Source organism: Tachyglossus aculeatus, chromosome 20 (genome assembly GCF_015852505.1).
Source record: "Tachyglossus aculeatus isolate mTacAcu1 chromosome 20, mTacAcu1.pri, whole genome shotgun sequence".
NCBI classification, from domain to species: Eukaryota; Metazoa; Chordata; class Mammalia; order Monotremata; family Tachyglossidae; genus Tachyglossus; species Tachyglossus aculeatus.
In genome coordinates this window covers 3434658-3451994 of record NC_052085.1, presented here as the reverse complement: position 1 = coordinate 3451994, position 17337 = coordinate 3434658, and the positions used below count along the sequence as shown (strand labels likewise).

The 17337-nt window shown below is 43.8% G+C and overlaps 1 protein-coding gene across 1 annotated transcript in view; it reads left to right on the top strand.

The window, feature by feature from the left end:
• The window catches only part of UBL3 (ubiquitin like 3), a 99614-nt gene that overhangs the window by 70667 nt on the left and 11610 nt on the right, over positions 1-17337 (top strand). Inside the window, exons 2-3 of the mRNA XM_038761844.1 lie at positions 5357-5465; positions 12078-12164. Of these exons, the coding sequence (XP_038617772.1) occupies positions 5357-5465; positions 12078-12164 (196 nt within the window). The remainder of the gene's footprint in view (positions 1-5356; positions 5466-12077; positions 12165-17337) is intronic.

Below are 17337 nucleotides of genomic sequence, written 5' to 3'. Positions count from 1 at the left end.
AGTTCCAAGTGTCGCGGTACAGTCGTCCCCACAGTAGCCGTCACTGGCCTAAAAATAGTTTGATTGAAAATTCAGAGTCCCGATTGTGAGAATGAAATCTCCATATGCTCTAGAGCCAATATGCTCCCAGCCTCGGTTTAATAGCAAAGAACCAACGGGAGGGTTTTATTTTTAAGCAGGCAGGCCCACCCAATAAGCGTATCACATACTCGAATATAAATAAGACTTCCATATTTAACCCATTATTAAAGCAGCTGCTCTGAGGCACAAGCTGGCATTCCCTTTAGCATTTTAAGGACCGGCTCCTACTGCATTTGAAAGCCAGGGAAGAGCCCTTCGGAAAAGCAGGTATCAAGATGACCGAGTCCTAATCATTCATTCAGTCTTATTTATTGAGCGCTTACTGTGTGCAGAGCACTGTACTAAGCGCTTGGGAAGTCCACGATGGCAACAAATAGAGATGGTCCCTACCCAACAGCGGGCTCGTAGTCTAGAAGGGGGAGACAGACAACAAAACAAAATGTATTAACAAAATAAAATCAATAGAATAAATATGTACAAATAAAATAACTAGAGTAATAAATACATACAAACATATATACATATATACAGGTGCTGTGGGGAGGAGAAGGAGGTAATCGGGTGCTCGTATTTAGGGCAACCCAAGGCGAGATTAAAATGGTGCCAGGGAGCAGATGGCACTGGGATTTCCACCCCTCCCTCGGCCCCACAGCACTTTGGAAAAGCAGGTATCAAGATGACTGAGTCCTAATCATTCATTCATTCATTCAATCTTATTTATTGAGCGCTTACTGTGCGCAGAGCACTGTACTAAGTGCTTGGGAAGTCCAAGTTGGCAACGTGTAGAGATGGTCCCTACCCAACAGCGGGCTCATAGTCTAGAAGGGGGAGACAGACAACAAAACCAAATGTATTAACAAAATAAAATCAATAGAATAAATATGTACAAATAAAATAACTAGAGTAGTAAATACATACAAACATATATACATATATACAGGTGCTGTGGGGAGGAGAAGGAGGTAATCGGGTGCTCGTATTTAGGGCAACCCAAGGCGAGATTAAAATGGTGCCAGGGAGCAGATGGCACTTGGATTTCCACCCCTCCCTGGGCCCCACAGCCCTTCGGAAAAGCAGGTATCAAGATGACTGAGTCCTAATCATTCATTCAATCTTATTTATTGAGCGCTTACTGTGCGCAGAGCACTGTACTAAGCGCTTGGGAAGTCCAAGTTGGCAACGTATAGAGATGGTCCCTACCCAACAGCGGGCTCATAGTCTAGAAGAGGGAGACAGACAACAAAACCAAATGTATTAACAAAATAAAATCAATAGAATAAATATGTACAAATAAAATAAATAACTAGAGTAATAAATGCATGCAAACATATATGCATATATACAGGTGCTGTGGGGAGGAGAAGGAGGTAATCGGGTGCTCATATTTAGGGCAACCCAAGGCGAGATTAAAATGGTGCCAGGGAGCAGATGGCACTGGGATTTCCACCCCTCCCTCGGCCCCGCAGCACTTCGGAAAAGCAGGTATCAAGATGACTGAGTCCTAATCATTCATTCACTCATTTATTGAGCGCTTACTGTGCGCAGAGCACTGTACCAAGCGCTTGGGAAGTCCAAGTTGGCAACGTATAGAGATGATCCCTACCCAACAGCGGGCTCGTAGTCTAGAAGGGGGAGACAGACAACAAAACAAAATGTATTAACAAAATAAAATCAATAGAATAAATATGTACAAATAAAATAACTAGAGTAATAAATGCATACAAACATATATACAGGTGCTGTGGGGAGGAGAAGGAGGTAATCGGGTGCTCGTATTTAGGGCAACCCAAGGCGAGATTAAAATGGTGCCAGGGAGAAGATGGCACTTGGATTTCCACCCCTCCCTCGGCCCCACAGCACTCGTGTCCGTATCTGTAATTTATTTATGTACGTTAATGTCTGTCTTCCCCAACTAGACCGTAAGCTAGTTTGGGCAGAAGCCGTGTCGACCAGCTCTGTTATATAGCACAGTGCTCTGCACACAGGAAGCGCCCAATAAATACAGTCGATCGACCGATCGGCTGGCACAGTCCAGCCAACTTGGTCCTTCGGGACCTATTATGTGGGTCTTCTAGACCGTGAGCCTGCTGTTGGGTAGGGACCGTCTCTCTGTGTTGCCAACTTGTACTTCCCAAGCGCTTAGTACAGTGCTCTGCACACAGTAGGCGCTCAATAAATACAATTGATTGATTATGTGGGCATGCCTTGCCATCTTTGAATCCTGAAGGACTGCTCTCTCTCGAAAGAGATTAGCCACACCAGAGGCCGGATGCTTAGCCGAAGGACCTTCTAATAATCAAACGATCAGTGCTATTAACTGAGTGCTTATTAGGGGAAGCAGCCTGGCTCGGAGGAAAGAACCCGGGCTTTGGAGCCAGAGGTCATGGGTTCGAATGCCGGCTCCGCCAGTTGTCAGCTGTGTGACTTTGGGAAGTCACTTGACTTCTCTGGGCCTCAGTTCCCTCATCTGTAAAATGGGGATTAAGATGGTGAGCCCCCCGTGGGACAACCTGATCTCCTTGTAATCTCCCCAGCGCTTAGAACGGTGCTTTGCACATAGTAAGCGCTTAATAAATGCCATCATTATTATTATTATTATGTGCAGAGCACTGTACTGAACACTTCGGAGAGTACAGTACAACAGAGTGAGCAGACGCATTCCCTGCCCACAGTGTGCTTTTTTTTTAAATGGTATTTGTTAATCGCTTACTACGTGCCAGCCACTGTACTAAGCGTTGGGGTAGAAACAAGTTTGAACACAGATTGAATACAGTCCACGTCCCCCATGGGGCTCACAGTCTTAATCCCTATTTTACAGATGAGGGAACTGAGGCACAGTGAAGTGACTTGCCCAGGGTCACACAGCACAAGTGGCAGAACTGGGATTAAAACCCAGGTCCTTCTGCTTCCTAGGCCCGTTCTCTATCCACCATTCATTCATTCAATGGTATTTATTGAGCGCTGACTGTGTGCAGAGCACTGTACTAAGCGCTTGGGAAGTACAAGTTGGCAACATATGGAGACGGTCCCTACCCAACAGCGGGCTCACAGTCTAGAAGGGGAGGAGGATGGCACAGTGGATAGAGTACAGGCTTGGGAGTCCAAAGATCCCGGGTTCCAATCCCAGCTCTGCTACTTATCTGCTGTGTGACCTCGGGCAAGTCACTTCACTTCTCTGTGCCTCAGTTACCTCATCTGGAAAATTCATTCATTCAATCGTATTTATTGAGCACTCTTACTGTATGCAGTGCACTGGGCTAAGCACTTGGGAAGCAGCGTGGCTCAGTGGAAAGAGCCCGGGCTTTGGGGTCAGAGGTCATGGGTTCGAATCCCGGCTCCGCCAATTGTCAGCTGTGTGACTTTGGGCCCTGCCCGTATGCAAGTCAGTATTCAAGAGCTTAGAAGTGGCTGATGGACTTGGCATGCCGGGTTTCCTTCGAGTTAACTTACGCAGTTAGTATCCAATCAGCTAATTGTTTTATTTGTCAGCTAATCAGGTTTTAAAAAGAAATATCAGCCTCAAAGTGCCGCTGCTGGGGCCCTTCACTGTTTATAATTTCATATATCTTTTCACTGTTGCATAGGTTGACCACTGACATGTGCCTGTTAGCGTGGCTCACTGGAAATCAATCAATCAATCGTATTTATTGAGCGCTTACTGTGTGCAGAGCACTGTACTAAGTGCTTGGGAAGTACAAGTTGGCAATCTATAGAGACGGTCCCTACCCAACAGCGGGCTCACAGTCTAGAAGGAAAGAGCCCGGGCTTTGGAGTCAGAGGTCATGGGTTCAAATGCCGGCCCTGCCACTTGTCAGCTGTGCGACTTTGGGCAACTGAGCCTCAGTTACCTCATCTGTAAAATGGGGATTAAGACTGTGAGCCCCACATGGGACAACCTGATCACCTTGTGTCATCATCATCATCAATCTTATTTATTGAGCGCTTACTATGTGCAGAGCACTGTACTAAGCACTTGGGAAGTACAAATTGGCAACATATAGAGACAGTCCCTACCCAACAGTGGGCTCACAGTCTAAAAGGGGGAGACAGAGAAAAAAACCAAGCATACTAACAAAATAAAATAAATAGAATAGATATGTACAAATAAAATAAATAAATAAATAGAGTAATAAATATGTACAAACATATATACATATATACAGGTGCTGTGGGGAAGGGAAGGAGGTAAGATGAGGGGGATGGAGAGGGGGACGAGGGGGAGAGGAAAGAAGGGGCTCAGTCTGGGAAGGCCTCCTGGAGGAGGTGAGCTCTCAGCAGGGCGCTTAGAACGGTGCTTTGCACATAGTAAGCGCTTAATAAATGCCATCATCATTATTATTATTATTATCCTAGCAGCTGTCAGGCATGCTTTTCTCTGGATTCTAGAATATGTGCCGTTTTTCATCTTTTTCTACCCACCTTTGCTTTGCATTGTGTAGCCCAGGGCCACTTTCAAACCTTTAAACTGACATCCCTTTTTGCGTGACTCCACACAGATTTTACTGCCGCTGCTGCCTTAGAAATACGGAAGGGGTGACCGTCGGTTTATCACATTCTGTAAATGTGTGATGAATCCGGATTGGGACCCAAATCTTAAAAATGTCGCAGAGATCACCCTAGGCCAGTAGTGTTTGACATTGGCCACGGTTTATTTAAAATACTCTGGGGACAAGACCCGCCGGCAGCCATTCAGTTCTCCCAAGCCCCCAGGCTCAATAACCCAGGCCTGGGAACCTGCACCGAGCCGGACCAACTGGGTCTCGTTTGATTTTTAACGTTTCGTTCTTTAGAAATGCCCTTTGCAGACGCCCCGGCCTTCCAGGTATTTATAATTCGTGGAAAGAATTCTAGAAAATATGTCCGTCGGGAACATCAGATTAGAGCGGAAGACTTTCAGTGTGTGTCCTTCGCTTCTATTGTACTCGCCCAAGCGTTTAGTACAGAACTCTGCAGGCAAGTGGGTGGTCTGTAAGCCACTATTCATTGTTCCATCCCTTGAATCATTCTTGAAGTTGAAATAGGCATTTTAGGTGGCATTAAGGTGCGAAATATGTCTGATTGTCCTCTTTTAAAAATGCAACTCTCAACTTAAAACTGGAGCAGTAATACCCCCTGAGAGAGGACTGTAGGCTGACCAGAGCCTGAAAGAATGAAAATCTCCTCAAAAGCAGCCTGGCTCTAATTTAGAACCTGGTTAATAAAAAAAAGTTAGGCAGTTGGCTTTCCGCTTGTTAAATAGTAGTGTTTTCTAAAGAGATTTTTGTTCTCCTTTCAGATAAATTTGCGCCTCATCTTGGTGAGTGGGAAGACGAAAGAGTTCCTGTTTTCTCCAAATGACTCTGCAGCAGATATCGCCAAACATGTGTACGACAACTGGCCGATGGGTAAGTGGCCTTTTTTGAGGGCTGATCACGAGTAGCTGTGTATTTCCTTTTTTTTTTAAAAAAAAAAACTATACTTGTTAAATGCTGCAGTCCAAGCTCTGTAATATGTACGAGATAATCAGGTTAGACACAGTCCACGACCCACACGGGGCTCACAGTCTAAGTGAGAGAGAATCCTTGCCGGGGAATTGATAACGTCGCCTGGTCTGGGCCTCTGTCTATCGTAATAAAGATGGTATTTATTAAGCGCTTACTATGGGCAAAGCACTGTTCTAAGCGCCAGTCTCTCTTGTGCGTGTTTAAACGGGAATCTTAAAATCGAATTTCATTCTTGTTTCTCCCATCTTCTGTTTCTGGTGCAACCCAGTTTCAGATACCTGAGTAAAGGCTATTTCTGAATTTTTGTTCGGTTGCTGTGTGTCCTACTTTGGTCTCTGAGCCTCTCCTTAGCTCACTGTGTGGGCAGAGGTTGTTGTCCCTGTGATCTCGGGGTAAACTACTTTCATTCATTCTGTCGTATTTATTGAGCGCTTACTGTGTGCAGAGCACTGGACTAAGCGCTTGGGAAGTACAAGTGGGCAACATATAGAGACGGTCCCTGCCGAACAGCGGGCTCGCAGTCTAGAAGGGGGAGACAGACAACAAAACAAAACATATTAACAGAATAAAATAAATAGAATAAATCTGTACAAGTTAAATAGAGGAATAAATATGTACAAACATATATACAGGTGCTGTGGGGAGGGGAAGGAGGTAAGGCTACTTACTTAGGGATACTTCAGTACAGATCACCCTGTAGTGGAGTTTTATGGGAGTTAATGTTAGATGGTCAGTTTGATCGGTAAACTCGCTACAACCAAATGGAGCTTAGTAATGTAGGCTCAGGGTAGGAAATTAAAAATAGGGTTTGTGGAGAAACAGCAGATGATATATCCGGTAAGCTAAATGCTTTCCCATCCCTTAACCACGCTGCCCACAAAGGGGGCTCAATAGTTTTTCTTCCCAACAGCCGAGAAAGGTGGATCAGCACTGTGAGCCGCAGGTCCGTGAAACTCTCTTCCTTTTTCACATCCTCTCGAATGTGTCTGCATATTGTCATATTGTAGTCGGGAAGTACCATAATGATAGTAATGATGGCATTTATTAAGCGCTTACTATGTGCAAAGCGCTGGGAAGGTTACAAGGAGATCAGGTTGTCCCCCGGGGGGCTCACAGTCTTCATCCCCATTTTACAGATGAGGGAACTGAGGCCCAGAGAAGTTGTGACTTGCCCAAAGTCACACAGCTGACAATTGGCAGAGCCGGGATTCGAACCCATGACCCCTGACTCCAAAGCCCATGCTCTATCCAATCAATCACTCAATCGTATTTATTGAGTGGTTACTGTGTGCAGAGCACTGTACTAAGCGCTTGGGAAGTGAGCCACTCATGGCATAGAGGCCAGTTGTTCCTCGTAGTGGCTGCCCAAGAAATTCATCAGCCACACTTGCTGTTGATTTGGAGGGCTCCCGGTCACTAGAGCTTACAGATTGATTGATAAGTCAATCGATCAGTGGTATTCTTTGAGCGCTTACTGCGCGGAGGGCACTGTACTAAATGCTTGGGAGAGCAGCGGGGCTTTTTACCATACGCCGTTTCCTGAACGGGAATTACACGGCATTTGTAGTCAATCAATCAATCAATCGTATTTATTGAGCGCTTACTATGTGCAGAGCACTGTACTAAGCGCTTGGGAAGTACAAGTTGTAGTCGTCCTCCTGAAGCCGGAAGATGAAAAGAGGTCCTGGTGCTCTCAGGACTTGAACTCTTGCCCCAGAGGAAGAGAAAATATTTTTCCCTCTAATACAGAATGGCACCATAGATGAGGTGCAATCTGTATCAATCAGTCGTATTTATTGAGCGCTTACTGTGTGCAGAGCACTGTACTAAGCGCTTGGGAAGTACAAGTTGGCAACATATAGAGACAGTCCCTACCCAACAGCGGGCTCACAGTCTAGAATAGGGAGACAGAGAACAAAACCAAACATATTAACAAAATAAAATAAATAGAATAGATATGTACAGGTAAAATAAATAAATAAATAGAGTAATAAATATGTACAAACATATATACATATATACAGGTATCTAGAATGTAGGTATGTAGAAACAGAGTTCCCTCCTTCGGGGAAAAACTGTCCCAGAAAGTTGAACCCCAAATTAATTCTTCCACCTGGTACGCGAGGATATTCTCATCATCATCATTCTGATCTCCCTGCTCCCAGCGGCAGCGATGGCTGCCATTCATTCAATCAATCGTATTTATTGAGCGCTTACGGTGTGCAGAGCACTGTACTAAGCGCTTGGGAAGTCCAAGTCGGCAACATACAGAGACGGTCCCTACCCAACAGTGGGCTCACAGTCTAGAAGGGGGAGACAGAGAACAAAACAAAACATATTCATAAAATAAATAGAATAAATATGTACAAATAAAATAGAGTAATAAATATATACGAACATATATACAGGTACCGGAAGGAGTCCACAGTGCAGTGGAATGCCACCAGCCTCCCAACAGCCAGGGAGGTGGTGTTTTCAAAAATAATAATAATAATTAAAATGGAGTTTGGAGGAAGTTAAGTTCCCGGACGCTAGAGACCTTCCTTCGGCCTCTCGGATTAAGCTGTAGTTTCATGGCAAAGAGCTGGAGAGCAAGTGAATGTGGCGTTGATGGTTTCAGTTTATGATCGATCGTTCGTACTTGGGAAGCTGGAGTTTGCCATGACTAATGAACCTTACCCCCTTCCTCTTTGAGGAAAACCTTAGAAACCAGTCAATTTTGACGGAGCTCTTTTTCCCAGTAGTAGATATTTGTTCCTCGGTCATGAAATACGTCCTGAGATTCATTTGGCTCCTCTGGTACAATGAAGGCATTCTCCTCCATTCCACCGCCACTGGGAAGGCTGTCTTTGGAACTGCCTTTCTTTCCCACTGAAGCTTTGAATCTGGGAATTTCACATTGGAACAGACCTTCAGGGTGCCTTTTAATAAGCCTGAAAATAGCAGCCCTCCTTGCTCTCTGAGCAGTCTCTTCAATCGGTGGTATTTATTGAGCGCCCGGGAGGGTATAACAGAAGCCAGGCACATGCCCTGCCCCCAGGAAGCTCCCAATTTAAAGGAGGAAATAAAAACGTGTACTTCCCAAGCGCTTAGTCCAGTGCTCTGCACGCAGTAAGCGCTCAATAAATACGACTGAATGAATGAAAAGACTAAAACAGGTTACAAGAGGGTAGGAAGGCGTGCGGAGCAGGAAGTCGCAAACCAAGGCGTTGACTAGACAAATGAAAATCCAAGTAAGAAATAATGATAATAATAATAATAATAATAATAATAATAATAATGGCATTTGTTAAGCGCTTACTATGTGCAAAGCACTGTTCTAAGCGCTGGGGAGGTTACAAGGTGATCAGGTTGTCCCACAGGGGGCTCACAGTCTTCATCCTCATTTTACAGATGAGGTAACTGAGGCACAGAGAATAATAATAATAATAATAAATAATAATTAATTAGAACAATATAATAATAATTATAATATAATAATATATTGCTATGTATATTATTATATTATATATAATATACATACATGCATTTTTATTTATTTATTTATTTATATAGTATATGATATATATAATATATTATATATTATATAATATATATTATTATATCATTATAATATTATAATATAATGATATAATAATGATTATATTATTAATTATTAATAATTATGGCATTTGTTATTGCTAAGTGCTGGGGAGGCTACAAGGTGATCAGGCTGTCCCACAGGGGTCTCCCAGTCTTAATCCCCATTTTCCGGATGAGGGAACTGAGGCCCAGAGAAGTGCAGCGACTTGCCCAAAGTCACCCAGCTGACAACCGGCGGAATGCTTAGGTTCCAAGGCCTGGAATGAAGTGAAATACACAATCAATCAAACGTATTTAGTGAGTGCTTTACTGTGTGCAGAGCACTGCACAAAGTGCTTGGGAGTACAATTCAACAATAAATCAGAGTTGGTAGGCACTTTCCCTGCGTACAGGCACGCTTACCAGGGTACCAGAGTTGGCTGTTGGGTTGATGGGGCTAGGGTGACTTGAATTATTCATGGAAGTTTCCTGATATTTCCATCTTTTTTGAGATGGGAAATTGGATTTCTAATTTCAATTTCTAACTTAATTAATTTTTTTTAAAAATGGCATTTATTAAGCGCTTACTATGTGCAAAGCACCGTTCAAAGCGCTGGGGAGCTTACAAGGTGATCAGGTTGTCCCACGGGGGGCTCACAGTTTTAATCCCCCTTTTCCAGATGAGGGAGCTGAGGCCCAGAGAAGTGAAGTGACTTGCCCAAAGTCACACAGCAGACAGTTGGCAGAGCCGGGATTTGAACCCATGACCTCTGACTCCAAAGCCCGGGCTTTTTCCATTGAGCCATGCAGCTTCTAACAATTAATTAGTTAATTAAATTAATTCAATTTCTGTTTCACTCTCTTCATTCCCGTCAGCGGAGCCCAGGGAACGAACACAGGCCCGGGTGTTCAAAGACCTGGGTTCTAATCTTGCTTCAGCACAGGTGCTGTGTCACCTCGGGCAAGTCAGTTAATTTCTCTGTGCCCCAGTTTCCTTACTGGAGCCAGTACCTCTTCATCTTCCCTCTTAGATCATGAGCCCCATGTGGGACAAGGCCTTTGTCCCAAATGTTGCACTCACAAGCCTCAGTGACCTCATCTGTAAAATGGGGATGAAGACTGTGAGCCCCGCGGGGGGCAACCTGCTCACCTCGTATCCCCCCCAGCGCTTAGAACAGTGCTTTGCACACAGTAAGCGCTTAACAAATGCCATCATTATTATTATTCACCTGTATATGTGTATATACCTGTATAGATGTATAGCTGTTTGTAAGTATTTATTACTCTGTTTTATTTGTACATATTTATTCTATTTATTTTATTTTGTTAATATGTTTTGTTTTGTTGCCTGTCTCCCCCTTCTAGACTGTGAGCCCGCTGTTGGGTAGGGACCATCTCTATATAATAATAATAATAATGGCATTTATTAAGCGCTTACTATGTGCCTTTGCACTGTTGGACCAGCATGTACTTCCCAAGTGCTTAGTACAGTGCTGTGCACACAGTAAGCGCTCAATAAATACGATAGAATGAATGAATGAATGAATGCAGAAGCCTACCTTGGGATCTTTCAGTGAAAAAAGGGCCAGAAAATATATCCCAGTTTCCTTTTAATCTCTTTCACTCTTTCTGTCTCTCTCCGTCTTTGTCTCTGAAACTCTGTCTCTCTGTCTGTCTCTCGTTATTCGGGCCTCGTCTCTGATGTCACTTAATGGGAAAAGAAACTTCTTGCTTAATATCTTTTAGAGACATCTTTTTTCCTAAATTATTTTTGGCTCAGATAAGCAGCAGGAGAGAAAGTGGAACAAAATACGTTGGCTCAGTGGAAAGAGCCCGGGCTCTGGAGTCAGAGGTCATGGGTTCAAATCCCGGCTCCTCCAATTGTCAGCTGTGTGGCTTTGGGCAAGTCACGTAACTTCTCTGGGCCTCAGTTACCTCATCTGGAAAATGGGGATTAAGACGGTGAGCCCCCCGTGGGACAACCTGATCACCTTGTAATAATAATGAAGGTATTTGTTAAGTGCTTACTACGTGCAAAGCATTGTTCTAAGCGCTGGGGAGGTTACAAGGTTACAAGATTACACCCGGGCCTGTGTTCATTCCCTGGTTACCTTGTAACCTCCCTAGCGCTTAGAACAGTGCTTTGCACATAGTAAGTGCTTAATAAAGGCTATTATTATTATTAATAAAATAGATTAATGAGAATCAATTGATTAGAGAGCCCTCACCCCTAATAAAAAAAAGTCATGTTTTTTTTTTAAAGTATTTAAAAACATTTTGGCGTTGTTCAATGTAGTGAAAATTTACTCCCTCATCTTTTGAAGCGAATTGAACAATTCCAAAAGAGTTTTCTGATTGATCAGAAAACGTCACTCTTTGATTGATGTTTAATGATGATGATTGATGATTGATGTTTTGTTATGTTTTGTCTTGTTCTCTGTCTCCCCCTTCTAGACTGTGAGCCCGCTGTTGGGTAGGGCCCGTCTCTAGATGTTGCCAACCTGGACTTCCCAAGCGCTTAGTACAGTGCTCCGCACACAGTACAGACGATTGAATGAATGAATGAATCAACTTTAGACTCAACCTTAATCTTGATCAAGTCTTAGGCTTTGAAACGCTCGCGTTCTGTGCCAGATTGGGAGTCATTTTCAAAAGATGTTCGTTCTTTGAGTGCGGGAACAGGGTTGTCCCCAACCGGGGTCGTTTGCCCCAAACTCTTCAGCCGGCTGGTTGCGTTGGGGCCTGAATTAGCCCTGGCCGTGAAACCCGAATGCCCCCCACCACCGCCTCCCGGCCTCGTCAAGGCGTGGGCAGCGACCATCGAATTGGAAGCCGCGACTGCCCTCCCGCTCGTCCTAAACCTGCTGGCTTGGAACCGGCCAAGGAAAAAAGCCCGGGACCCCAGACACCCTTCTAAACCGCACCTGACCGATTTCTCGCATGTCTTTTCAGACTGGGAAGAGGAACAAGTCAGCAGTCCAAACATCCTGCGGCTTATTTACCAAGGACGGTTTTTACACGGCAATGTGACGCTAGGAGGTGAGTCGTCTCGGTAACGGAAGTTCTCTTTGTGCGTCTGGCTGTCGATGTTGTTTATACTGAGGGGTCCCGTTGGTGATTTTTTTTTCTCCCCCCCAGACATCTCAATCATGCTTAGTACAGTGCTCTGCACACAGTAAGTGCTCAATAAATACAATTGAATGAATGAGTGAATCAATCAATCGTATTTATTGAGCACTTACTGTGTGCAGAGCACTGTACTAAGCAATTGGGAAGTACAAGTTGGCAACATATAGAGACAGTCCCTACCCAGCAGTGGACCTTCTGAGCCCACTGTTGGGTAGGGACCTCTCTATGTGTTGCCAACTTGGACTTCCCAAGCGCTTAGTACAGTGCTCTGCACACAGTAACTGCTCAATAAATACGATTGATTGATTAGAACAGTGCTTTGCACATAGTAAGCGCTTAATAAATGCCATTATTATTATTCCGAAGCCTTCATTTTAGTAAAATGGCCCATCAACTTCAACCCTAAATAGTTTTCTGTCTGCATGTGTCTTCTAGACTGTGAGCCCACTGTTTGGGTAGGGACCGTCTCTATGTGTTGCCAACTTGGACTTCCCAAGCGCTTAGTACAGTGCTTTGCACATAGTAAGCCCTTAATAAATGCCATTATTATTATTATTATTATTCTGAAGCCTTCATTTTAGTAAAATGGCCCATCAACTTCAACCCTAGTTTTCTTTCTGCATGTGTCTTCTAGACTGTGAGCCCACTGTTGGGTAGGGACCGTCTCTATGTGTTGCCAATTTGGACTTCCCAAGCACTTAGTATAGTGCTTTGCACATAGTAAGCGCTTAATAAATGCCATCATTATTATTATTATTATTCTGAAGCCTTCATTTTAGTAAAATGGCCCATCAACTTCAACCCTAAATAGTTTTCTTTCTGCATGTGTCTTCCAGACTGTGAGCCCACTGTTGGGTAGGGACCGTCTCTATGTGCTGCCAACTTGGACTTCCCAAGCGCTTAGTACAGTGCTTTGCACATAGTAAGTGCTTAATAAATGCCATTATTATTATTATTATTATTGTTCCAAAGCCTTCATTTTAGTAAAATGGCCCGTCAACTTCAGCACTAAATAGTTTTCTTTCTGCATGTGTCTTCTAGACTGTGAGCCCACTGTTGGGTAGGGACCGTCTCTATGTGTTGCCAACTTGGACCTCCCAAGCGCTTAGTACAGTGCTCTGCACACAGTAAGCGCTCAATAAATACGATTGATTGATTGGGATGGCTTCTGTTGTGGTCCCCTACTACTTTTTTCCTTTCCTGGCACATTTCGGGAATTAAGACTAGAATTAGTGATTCTCCCCAATTCAGTCAATCAGGTTTATTGAACGCTTACTGTGTGCCGTACTAAAGCGCTTAGGAGAGTGCAGTACAGCCGAGTCGGTAGGCGTGTTTTCTGACCACAGCGTGACCGAGAGCGGGGCAGGATTTCCAAAGTACTAAAATCAGGAATTTTTAAAAAAGAACGTAAGTAAATTTGGGTTCATATAGGTAATCTTTGAAGTAGAGAATAAAATGTTGGCATCCTCCAGTGCCCTACTCTGCCATCATTTAATTAAGTATCTCTGCAGGTTACGTCCTTACGCGTCTCCCCCTCCCCACAGCACCTGTATATATGTATATATGCTTGTATGTATTTATTACTCTATTTTATTTGTACGTATTTATCCTATTTATTTTATTTTGTGACTATGTTTGGTTTTGTTCTCTGTCTCCCCTTTCTAGACTGTGAGCCCGCTGTTGGGTAGGGACCGTCTCTAGATGTTGCCGACTTGTACTTCCCAAGCGCTTAGTCCAGTGCTCTGCACACAATAAGCGCTCAATAAATACGATTGAATGAATAAAGAAATCAAATACGGATATGTAAGTGAGGGGGAGACAGACTAGAGGGGGAGACAGGCATTAATATAAATAAATCAATTACGGATATGGAAATAAGTGCTGTTGGGCTGAATAAGGGGTGAATAAAGAGTGCAAATCCAAGTGCAGCTGCTATTCGAAGAGAGTAGCAATCCCGGCTGAATTTGTCGTGACTTCGGAGTGTGAGCCCGCTGTTGGGTAGGGACCGTCTCTGTGTGTTGCCAACTTGTCCTTCCCAAGCGCTTAGTACAGTGCTCTGCACACAGTAAGCGCTCAATAAATACGATTGATTGGATTGTTGGGTAGGGACCGTCTCTATGTGTTGCCAACTTGTCCCTCCCAAGCGCTTAGTACAGTGTTCTGCAACCAATCAATCAGTCAATCGTATTTATTGAGCACTTACTGTGTGCAGAGCACTGCACTAAGCGCTTGGGAAGTCCAAGTTGGCCACATCTAGAGACGGTCCCTACCCAACAGCGGGCTCACAGTCTGGAAGGGGGAGACAGAGGACAAAACCAAACATAGTCACAAAATAAAATAAATAGAATAGATATGTCCAAGTAAAATAAATCAATAAATAGAGTAATAAATCCGTACAAACATATATACAGGTGTGGTGGGGAAGGGAAGGAGGTAAGGCGGGGGGGATGGAGAGGGGGAGAGGAAGGAGGGAGCTCAGTCTGCACCCAGTAAGCGCTCAATAAATACGACTGAATGAATGAGTGTGTGGTTTTATTGCACTTGTGTGCACCCACAGCTTGCTGGTAATTTTTTTAAAACAACTTCCTCCTCTCCCTTCCCTCCACGCAACCCCCCCCCCCCCCCGCAATACACAGTACAGCCCATGATGGCTTTTTTTTTGAACAATACTGTGGTTCAAGCGCTTAGTCCAGTGCTCTGCACACAGTAAGCGCTCAATAAATACGACTGAAGGAACGAAATGAAGCGCAACGTTCAGCGAGAGAATGCCAGTGAGGAGGAGCGTTCTCCTTTCCAAAGCGAACGCAGCTCGGAAGCTCGGCGGAAAATACAGCCGCAGAGTCATGTGAGAACAAAATTTAAATGGCTTCATTTTGATGATGGGAAAAGCGCAATGGTTCCCCCGTGTGGCACGCGTCCTGTAGGTATCTTCATTCAATCGTATTTATTGAGCGCTTACTGTGTGCAGAGCACTGTACTAAGCGCTTGGGAAGTACATGTTGGCAACATAAGAAGTGCTGTGCACATAGTAAGCGCTTAACAAATACCATTATTATTATTATTAAGTCCGATTGAATGAATGCCGACTTGTACTTCCCAAGCGCTTAGTACAGTGCTCTGCACACAGAAAGCGCTCAAGAAGTGCTTTACACATAGTAAGCGCTCAACAAATACCATTATTATTATTATTATTATTAAGTCCGATTGAACGAATGCCGACTTGTACTTCCCAAGCGCTTAGTACAGTGCTCTGCACACAGAAAGCGCTCAAGAAGTGCTTTACACATAGTAAGCGCTTAACAAATACCATTATTATTATTATTATTATTATTAAGTCCGATTGAATGAATGCCAACTTGTACTTCCCAAGCGCTTAGTACAGTGCTCTGCACACAGAAAGCGCTCAAGAAGTGCTTTACACATAGTAAGCACTTAACAAATTCCATTATTAAGTCCAATTGAATGAATGCCGACTTGTACTTCCCAAGCGCTTAGTACAGTGCTCTGCACACAGAAAGCGCTCAAGAAGTGCTTTGCACATAGTAAGCGCTTAACAAATGCCATCATTATTAAGTCCGATTGAATGAATGCCGACTTGTACTTCCCAAGCGCTTAGTACAGTGCTGTGCACACAGAAAGCGCTCAAGAAGTGCTTTACACATAGTAAGCGCTTAACAAATACCATTATTATTATCATTATTATTAAGTCCAATTGAATGAATGCCGACGTCCTTCCCAAGCGCTTAGTACAGTGCTCTGCACACAAGAAGTGCCGACTATGAGCCCACTGTTGGGTAGGGACCGTCTCTAGATGTTGCCAACTTGTACTTCCCAAGCGCTTAGTCCAGTGCTCTGCTCACAGTCAGCGCTCAATAAATACGATTGAATGAATGAATGAATAAATACGATTGAATGAATGAATGCACTGACTGTGAGCCCGCTGTTGGGTAGGGACCGTCTCTATATGTTGCCAACTTTTACTTCCCAAGCGCTTAGTACAGTGCTCTGCACACAGTAAGCGCTCAATAAATATGAATGAATGAATAAATACGATTGAATGAATGAATGCACCAACTGTGAGCCCGCTGTTGGGTAGGGACCGTCTCTATATGTTGCCAACTTGGACTTCCCAAGCGCTTAGTTCAGTGCTCTGCACACAGTCAGCGCTCAATAAATATGATTGAATGAATGTTTTGTTCTCTGTCTCCCCCTTCTAGACTGTGAGCCCGCTGTCGGGTAGGGACCGTCTCTATATGTTGCCAGCTTGGACTTCCCAAGCGCTTAGTACAGTGCTCTGCACACAGCGCTCAATAAATATGATTGAATGAATGTTTTGTTCTCTGTCTCCCCCTTCTAGACTGTGAGCCCGCTGTTGGGTAGGGACCGTCTCTATATGTTGCCAACTTGGACTTCCCAAGCACTTAGCACAGTGCTGTGCACACAGTAAGCGCTCAATAAATACGATTGAATGAATGAATGAACATATAAGGACGATCCCTACCCAGCAGCGGGCTCACAGTCTAGAAGGGGCTGTTGGGTAGGGACTGTCTCTATGTGTTACCAATTTGTACTTCCCAAGCGCTTAGTACAGTGCTCTGCACATAGTAAGCACTCAATAAATACGATTGATTGATTGATTGAAGGGGGAGACAGACAACAAAACAGACCACGTAGACGGGTGTCAGAGCCGTCAGAACAAATAGAATTAAAGCTAGAATTTCATAGCCTAAGTGTCCCCCAAATATGTTGAAGATCAGCCATCAGAACAAATAATAGAATTAAAGCTAGAATTTCGTAGCCTAAGTGTACCCTAAATATGTTGAAGATCAATCAGTCAATCAATCAATCAATTGTATTTATTGAGCGTTTACTGTGTGCAGAGCACTGTACTAAGCGCTTGGGAAGTACAAGTTGGCAACATATAGAGACAGTCCCTACCCAACAGTGGGCTCACAGTCTAGAAGGGGCAGACAGAGAACAAAACCAAACATACTAACAAAATAAAATAAATAGAATAGATATGTACAAGTAAGATAAGTAAATAAATAGAGTAATAAATATGTACAAACATATATACATATAT